The following is a 7,771-nucleotide window of genomic DNA, read 5'->3' as shown; positions in this document are numbered from 1 at the left end:
AGACATTCTGTTATCCGAGAACAGCTGAGCTCGAACGCTGTTCAACACTGGAATTGCACGCTGTTTTTGTTTTCATTTGATTGAATTGATGACTTCTTAAAAACATCATGAAAATATCTCGTTTCAAGAAGTCTCACAAAACTCTGGTGTTTTTTGCCAGCAATTTCGACTACCGGGAACCCTACCAAGTGCTAATTGATGCCACATTTTGCCAGGCAGCCCTGCAGGTGGGTTTTTGCTTATATCGATTGCACTTGTTGATTTCCATACTTATTTTTGATTTTTTAGCAAAAAATTGGCATAGATGAGCAGATAAAGAAGTACTTCCAGTGCGGCGTTAAGCTACTGACCACCCAGTGTGTTATCCTGGAAGCGGAATCCCTGGGAGCTCCTCTCACTGGAGCCACGTCCATCGTCAAGCGATTCCATGTCCACAAATGCGGACACGAGGGAAAACCAGTGCCCGCTTCCGAATGCATCAAATCGATGGTAAATTGGGAACTGCATGATTTCAATTACGCTCCAGTTATCAATATATTACTTACCCTTCAGACCAGAGACAATCGCTATGTGGTTGCCTCGCAGGATCGTCTGCTGCAGGAGAGTCTTCGCAAGATTCCCGGACGTTGTCTACTCTATCTGCACAAAGCCACTCCCGTTTTGGAGGCCCCATCTAAGGCCTCCAAGAAGTGGGTGCAACGACGGGCCAAGAACCTAATGCTGGGCAAACAGGTCGAGAAAATCGACTACATGAAGGAGAAGCAGGGACTGAAGCCAGCCGAAAGTGCAGTCAAACCCAAGAAGCACAAAGGTCCCAAGAACCCCAACCCCTTATCCTGCAAGAAGAGCAAAAAGGAAAAGGCGAAGCCACAGCACAAAGGAGTGGAGCAGACCGCAATAGCCAAGGCGAAACGAAAACGGGTCAAGATTCCCGCGCACGTCAAGGCAGCGTTAGGAAAAGATTAGATTAGGATTCGTTTATCAAGTAGATAAATATAAGATAATGCAAGCTGATCTGCAGTCTTGACAAATCATTATAATGTAAATGTGGGAGGAGTTGCCTTAACTAGCCATTTAATATGCCTTCTTCTGTAATGGCAGGAAAATGTTTGCAGCTGAACCAGTTCCGATGATGATAAATTGCTAGATTCCTGGATAATACGTTGCTAGTGGCTTAGTAAACTGGAATATTTTAAATCTTGTAACTCACAAATTACTTGGCTGCTTTCTGCATTTTTAACGTAAGACCTTGACACTGACATATAATTAGTAACTTATTGCTCACCACTTGAATAGGAGGAACTGAAGAATCCCACTGTGCCTGTGAAGATTATCGCAATAGAAACGTACACTCAACCTAATCTTGTGCACATATTTATATATTTTAGTATATAGTTAAGCATTATACAAGAGTATAAAAGATGACTGAGAGCCGTTGGGAGAAGGGAAAGGGAACAAGGAAAGGGCGCGGCTCATTGGAGCTCACAGTTTGCCCTCGCGAATCTTGTTTAGCGTCTTCTCGGTCATGAACTGAGCCAGGATCTTGCTCAGCGTGGGATTCCGGGCGCAGTAGGCCAAGGTGTTGACGGGGAAGAGGCCGCACCAGGTGAGGTCCATCTTATTGGCCAAGGCAACGGCGAAAAGATCGCCACATCTCTGGGCCGTCATCCGCTTCTGATTGGCCGTACTCAGACCCACCTTTTCGCCCTGCGCGCCCGTGAAGGCCTCCTGCAGGAAATCGGTGGCAATGGGTCCCGGTGCGAAGAGGGACACATCCAGCTTGCGCATCTCCACTTTCAGGGAGAGCAAGTAAGCATTAAGAGCGTGCTTGGCGGCACAGTAGGTGGGTGAAAATGGCACTGGGCTGAAGCCGGCGATGCTGGAGGTGGCAGCGATGTGTCCTCGACCGCCGTTCTGCTCCACGAAGTAGCGCACCACCAGGCGGCTGAGATGGACCACCGAGAAGACATCCAGCTCGAACAGCTCGCGGTCCACCTCGATCTCGACTTCCGTCCAACTGGCTCGCTGGGATCGGCCAGCATTGTTGACCAGGACGTCCAGCCGATGAAAGTGATTGAGCAGCGTGTTGAGATGCGTCTTATGCTCGTCGAGATCGAGCATGTCCATTTGAATAACCAGCACGTCCTTGGTGGCCAGCAGTCCTCGAGCTGCAGCTAGGCACTCCTCTTGGACCTGCTCCAATTGCTCCAGTCGCCGGGCACTTAGCACCAGTTTCACACCATGCCTGGCTAAGCTGAGCGCCAAAGCGCGGCCAATTCCGCTCGAGGCACCAGTTATCCAAACCACCTGACCGCGCATCGACGACAACGAGACGCCGAAACGGGATTTGTACCACAGGGCCACATTGCAGTCCAGCAGGATCCAGAGGAGCACGTACCCCACATAGTACAGCACCAGCAGGAGCAGCAGAAACTCCAGGAAGGTCATTTCGTTGGCTCTGTACGGCTCAGCTGGGTCGGAGCAACCTTTGTCCTCTGCCGCAACGGAAGGCACTGAAACCTGTTCTTGCCCCCACACAGAAATCACTGCGAGAGGGTCTGATCGATCAGCTGTTGGTGGACACCAGAGATGACGCAGTGACTGCGGAAAGTAATCACTCTATCTCATTGATAGCCATATAAAAATGGAAACTTGTTTTCGAATGATGCTACATTATTGAAATGCCCATTGGTAGCTAAGCAAGGGTAGTGTCACAGCAACCATGTCACAAGAAGTTCTCCTATCTGCTCATCTCTGATAGTTTCTTTTACGTAAACGAATCTGTGGTTCCAACACTCTACCTTTGCGCCAACACTCGCATCAAAATTCAACCCGAGCAGTTTGGCTAATATTTTCATTTTATAAAAAAGTAAGTAAACTAAACCTAGGTCTGCAGGAAGTCTCCGAGATTGCCGCATATCTTGTCGATTTCCGCACATCCCGTTTGCTCCAGCGCCGAAATGGCATTGGCGAGGGCCACGGTTTCCTTCAGCGAATGCGCGTTCAGCCAGATCCTGCCGTTCACTCCCACGGCGATTTCGTAAGGTAGTTCTCGTGTTAGAGCGGTGAGAACGGGGCAGTTTTCCCGCAGTAGCATCCTGCCCAGATTCAGGCTGCACTTGAAGAAGAATCCCTCGGCGAGGACGCCCAGTTTGCCACGCTTGCCCACCGAATTGACGCAGACCAGCTCCGATTCAATGTCTGCGCTGGCATTCAGGACTCTCGCGTAGATCAGATCCCCGGGATTCAGATCCGGGCGATTCTTCTTGGTGGCCGCCTCAAAGGCGAGATACGATATGGAGGCTGTGTCTGCTGCTCCGATGTCCACGCGATACAGATCGCCCGCCTTGGACCGCACTATGCCCAGCACCAGATCTCCGCGCGCTGGGATGTATCGCCTCTGGTAGTTGTCCACCCAAAAGGTGCCGGGTTCCTTGTGACGAAGTGGGCCCGCCTTGCTAGCCACCACCGTGTCGTCCAGTCGCCGCAGTCCCGGTCCGAGAATCACGCGCTTGCTCTTGGCCAGCTCCTCAATGGCCGTGATCCGGTCGCCGGGCATAACTACTGTGCTGGTCGCGCTCATTTTAAAGTAACTGCTCCGATTTAAAAACTCCAAACAAAAAATCCGCGTGTGTCTTTCAAAACATATGGTCAAGTCGAGTGCTTACCAACACTGCCCGTGCCAGCCCTGGTCTTTAAAGTAAAATAACAGTTGCTATTAACAGTTTTAGTTGCCGCTGTAAAGTTTATATTCATGCTATTTTTTTGCCCTTTTGTATAGTCTAAACTTAATAAGGCTTTTGGTTTGTATAGTTAAGATCTGCTTAAAGAAAAAACCAATAACCAAGTAATATTTACATTACAGTATCAATCATTGATTTCTATTACAAAATGATCTTAAAAATGCAACTGATAAATAAGCGCTAACAGTGTGTGGGCGGCAATGTTAACCAACACAATTTATACATTGCCCGATCAGCTGTGCTGCTATAAACATAATCGTACGATTTGCTTAAAACCGCTTTGCATTAATTTGTCCTAATTTATGGCAGCCAAAAAAGAGTGAGAAACCACAAGTATGTGACTTTGAATGACCGATTGTCCAGAAAGCACGGGAACAGCCTATCACCTTGGCTGTTACATTTCTATTAATGCCACTTGATTGTTTATGCTTTATTAACGCGAGCATTTACTCTCCTGTAGATAGACATGCAATCCACAGCTGCGTGTGGATCCCAATTCAGCTAACCTTGTGCGAAGGTCAATTTTCCCCAAAAAAATATAGGAAACATACCAGGAGAAACAACAAAAAAGGGAAAACGCACCCCCACGCTGAAAACCGGCGAGCACCTGGAGACGCATACATATAAAAAGAGAGTAAAAGTAAGTGGCGCTCTCTTTTTACATCTAGAGGTGGTCGAAAAAACATCGCCTAAGCTGAGCTTTTTAGCTTATTCATACTAATTTATCATTTAGTTTGTACCCAAATTAAAGGCTTGTGTAAGAAAACTTAATACACATTCTAACCGATACTATTACTCCTTTTACCCAGTTCCAAATGAGAAGCCTTTTCCCCGCCGTCCTTTAAGTATTCACACAATGTCTTGGATCTCGGGAGCACCCTGGAAGGCTTCCATCACTAATATTGAGTGTCTGCGTCTGCGCTGGCCTCTCCCAAGAATTCTGTCGTCGCTAGCGGGCAGCGGCAGCGAAAAATCGGCGAGCGGCTTCTCCGCGGTTTCGCCGCGTTTCAGAAGCAAATCAGCAGTCAGCCAGCTCTCATCTGGATTTAAATTTGTGCAGATCCGCAAAAGTACTTGGTATGTATAACGCTAGACTTGGTGTGTGTTTGTGCATCCAGCTTATAAAAATATGTAATTGTTTTATCTGCGGGCCCACAAAGATCACCCCCCATCGAAAGGCTTGAGAATCAAGCAGTTTTCGCAAGCGATTTCCGTGCGATTATCTAACAAATGGTGCTGTGCAAATTTTCAAGTGGCTCCTTTTCGCACATTTCCAATCGATCTAATTGCACAAATCTAATAATTTCAATTGACAGCAAATCGTTCTATCGCTGCAGAGATATACTTTCCTTTTTCGCAACTTTTCCACGTCGTGCGGCTCTGCTGGACGCCTCACTTTGGGTCTGACCTTTAAAAGTAGCTTAGAGGTCATTCGGTTGTTCGGCGAGAGAAAACTGAAAACTCTCCCACTGAGACAGCGGAAAAGCGGCAAAGCGGGAAATGCCGCCCGTGTCAGTGACTCCAAATAATTTTAGAAATATTTAACTGAAATCTGAAGACAAATTAAATATAGAAATCGCAGTGGGGGCATTTCGAGACTATTCCGTGGAGAAAGTCACACCCAAGTGGGGATACAAAACTTACACCACTCGCCGCTCAAATTGCAAGTGACATGCTCACGCCTACAATTCTCTGCAAAAATAAAGTTGAGTTCTACATCAATATTTAAACATTTTTCATATGAAAAGTCTAAAATTATGGCACAGCAATATGGATCTCCCAGTGCCTTTCTAGTTTCCCTTACTGCCACTGTATCACCAAACATTTCATACAACTGTCAAGTTAGTTACAATTTAAGCAGCTCCAGTTTTCAAGCAATGGCGGGAATTTCGGGAATATTCTGGAGCACATCCACCACTCAAACTGAAAGGCCTCGTCTGCGGTCAGCCATTTGATAGAACACCATGCCTAGATTGAAACCCCTGATAGCAAAACACTAATTCGCCGTCCTCGTGGACTTTGGTTTTTGCAGTGACAGCAACGAGATGACCATCAAAGCAATCAAGGCCCGTCAGATCTACGACTCCCGTGGCAACCCCACCGTGGAGGTCGACCTGACCACCGAGCTGGGACTCTTCCGCGCCGCCGTGCCCTCCGGCGCCTCCACCGGCGTCCACGAGGCTCTGGAGCTGCGCGACAACGACAAGGCCAACTACCACGGCAAGTCGGTGCTGAAGGCCGTCGGCCATGTGAACGACACCCTGGGCCCCGAGCTGATCAAGGCCAATCTGGATGTGGTCGACCAGGCGTCCATCGACAACTTCATGATCAAGTTGGACGGCACCGAGAACAAGAGCAAGTTCGGAGCCAACGCCATCCTGGGCGTTTCCCTGGCCGTGGCCAAGGCTGGTGCCGCCAAGAAGGCCGTGCCGCTGTACAAACACATTGCCGATCTGGCTGGCAACAAGGAGATCATCCTGCCGGTGCCCGCTTTCAACGTGATCAACGGTGGCAGCCACGCCGGCAACAAGCTGGCCATGCAGGAGTTCATGATCCTGCCCACCGGCGCCACCAGCTTCACAGAGGCCATGAAGATGGGCTCCGAGGTGTACCACCACCTGAAGAACGTGATCAAGGCCAAGTTCGGTCTGGACGCCACCGCTGTGGGCGATGAGGGCGGCTTCGCCCCCAACATCCAGTCCAACAAGGAGGCCCTGAACCTGATCAGCGACGCCATCGCCAAGGCCGGTTACACCGGCAAGATCGAGATCGGCATGGACGTGGCCGCCTCTGAGTTCTACAAGGATGGCCAGTACGATCTGGACTTCAAGAACGAGAAGAGCGACAAGTCGCAGTGGCTGCCCGCCGACAAGCTGGCCAACCTGTACCAGGAGTTCATCAAGGACTTCCCCATCGTCTCGATCGAGGATCCCTTCGACCAGGACCACTGGGAGGCCTGGAGCAACCTGACCGGCTCCACCCAGATCCAGATCGTGGGCGATGATCTGACCGTAACCAACCCCAAGCGCATTGCCACCGCCGTGGAGAAGAAGGCCTGCAACTGCCTGCTGCTGAAGGTCAACCAGATCGGCACCGTGACCGAGTCCATTGCCGCCCATCTGCTGGCCAAGCAGAACGGTTGGGGCACCATGGTCTCCCACCGCTCCGGCGAGACCGAGGACTCGTTCATCGGTGACCTGGTCGTGGGCCTGTCCACCGGCCAGATCAAGACCGGCGCACCCTGCCGCTCGGAGCGTCTGGCCAAGTACAACCAGATCCTGCGCATCGAGGAGGAGATCGGCGCTGGCGTCAAGTTCGCCGGCAAGTCGTTCAGGAAGCCGCAGTAAGCGCAGGCCACTTCGAAATTCCAACCACACCAGCCCCATCGAATGAGATCTGGATCTTGGAGAGGGAGCTGGACGCAGTAGATCCAAGGAAAGGCGGCGGTGCAAGTGCTCGTCAAACTTTTACTTTTGGAATTTGTGTCTGGCGCACAAGTACATCAGAATTAAACTACCAAACCCATTTGCTGTCTCTATGCTTCGTTACTAGACATTATTATCAATGTTAAACCTTGATCTAATCATTATTTATAAACAAAAAGTCCAAAAAACACTATGTGCGAGATGTTCGTTCAGTTGCCGCGAGCTTGGAATATCTTTTCACTGTAGCCGCTGTAATCGTTTTGAAATTATAAATTGATCTACACACACACCAAACCCACAAACACAGTTATTCACTTCAAAAACGGTTCGAAAACAATTGTTGAGACATAGAATTTAAGCGGAAAGCTGTTGAAATATACTCATCGAGTACACGGTGTTCAGTAGTCGAGACCCTAATCAGATGGAATAGTACACCAAATATTAAACGTATTCAGATTTGTTGTTGATGTGAAATAAAAGTATAAAAATTACCGAATTCTTTTCAACTCGTTTGTGGCGTTGCCAGATTTAAAAATCTAGTAAGGGGTCTTAAAATTATAAAAGTATTACGAAGCTGGAAAAAAACATTTTCTTGATTTGGAT

The 7,771-nt window shown here is 48.8% G+C and overlaps 4 protein-coding genes and 1 long non-coding RNA gene across 5 annotated transcripts; 3 read left to right on the top strand and 2 right to left on the bottom strand.

The window, feature by feature from the left end:
- The first annotated feature begins 6 nt into the window (after positions 1–6).
- Positions 7–1,014, top strand: LOC6541618 (rRNA-processing protein UTP23 homolog). Its single transcript, XM_001968279.3, has 3 exons — positions 7–227; positions 289–489; positions 553–1,014. Exons 1-3 carry the CDS (start codon positions 108–110, stop codon positions 964–966), a joined length of 735 nt encoding a protein of 244 aa, XP_001968315.1. The 5' UTR covers positions 7–107; the 3' UTR covers positions 967–1,014.
- Positions 1,015–1,361: 347 nt separating this feature from the next.
- On the bottom strand, positions 1,362–2,580 carry LOC6541589 (dehydrogenase/reductase SDR family member 7). The gene has a single exon (XM_001968278.3). The coding sequence runs from the start codon at positions 2,446–2,448 to the stop codon at positions 1,483–1,485; it is 966 nt and encodes a 321-aa protein (XP_001968314.1). The 5' UTR covers positions 2,449–2,580; the 3' UTR covers positions 1,362–1,482.
- Positions 2,581–2,826: 246 nt separating this feature from the next.
- On the bottom strand, positions 2,827–3,704 carry LOC6541168 (exosome complex component RRP40). Its single transcript, XM_001968277.3, has one exon. The coding sequence runs from the start codon at positions 3,581–3,583 to the stop codon at positions 2,885–2,887; it is 699 nt and encodes a 232-aa protein (XP_001968313.1). The 5' UTR covers positions 3,584–3,704; the 3' UTR covers positions 2,827–2,884.
- A 222-nt stretch (positions 3,705–3,926) lies between these two features.
- On the top strand, positions 3,927–4,373 carry LOC113564130. The gene is made up of 2 exons (XR_003407808.1): positions 3,927–4,076; positions 4,204–4,373. It is a non-coding gene; the product is annotated as an uncharacterized LOC113564130 (long non-coding RNA).
- A 179-nt stretch (positions 4,374–4,552) lies between these two features.
- LOC6541703 (enolase) lies at positions 4,553–7,469 on the top strand. Its single transcript, XM_001968276.3, has 2 exons — positions 4,553–4,820; positions 5,776–7,469. Exons 1-2 carry the CDS (start codon positions 4,600–4,602, stop codon positions 7,088–7,090), a joined length of 1,536 nt encoding a protein of 511 aa, XP_001968312.3. The 5' UTR covers positions 4,553–4,599; the 3' UTR covers positions 7,091–7,469.
- The last annotated feature ends 302 nt before the right edge of the window (positions 7,470–7,771 follow it).

The sequence above is a fragment of the Drosophila erecta genome, unplaced genomic scaffold (assembly GCF_003286155.1).
Source record: "Drosophila erecta strain 14021-0224.00,06,07 unplaced genomic scaffold, DereRS2 tig00000055-arrow-pilon, whole genome shotgun sequence".
NCBI lineage: Eukaryota > Metazoa > Arthropoda > Insecta > Diptera > Drosophilidae > Drosophila > Drosophila erecta.
The sequence above is the reverse complement of the archived record's forward strand: the minus strand, read 5'-3'. Positions and strand labels throughout refer to the sequence as shown.

Coding starts and splice junctions, on each gene's coding strand:
- LOC6541168 (XM_001968277.3), bottom strand. CDS start 3,583: ATGAGCGCGACCAGCACAGTAGTTATGCCCGGCGACCGGATCACGGCC.
- LOC6541618 (XM_001968279.3), top strand. CDS start 108: ATGAAAATATCTCGTTTCAAGAAGTCTCACAAAACTCTGGTGTTTTTT. Junction 228..288: donor TTTGCCAGGCAGCCCTGCAG/GTGGGTTTTTGC, acceptor TTGATTTTTTAG/CAAAAAATTGGCATAGATGA. Junction 490..552: donor CCGAATGCATCAAATCGATG/GTAAATTGGGAA, acceptor CTTACCCTTCAG/ACCAGAGACAATCGCTATGT.
- LOC6541589 (XM_001968278.3), bottom strand. CDS start 2,448: ATGACCTTCCTGGAGTTTCTGCTGCTCCTGCTGGTGCTGTACTATGTG.
- LOC6541703 (XM_001968276.3), top strand. CDS start 4,600: ATGTCTTGGATCTCGGGAGCACCCTGGAAGGCTTCCATCACTAATATT. Junction 4,821..5,775: donor CAGATCCGCAAAAGTACTTG/GTATGTATAACG, acceptor TGGTTTTTGCAG/TGACAGCAACGAGATGACCA.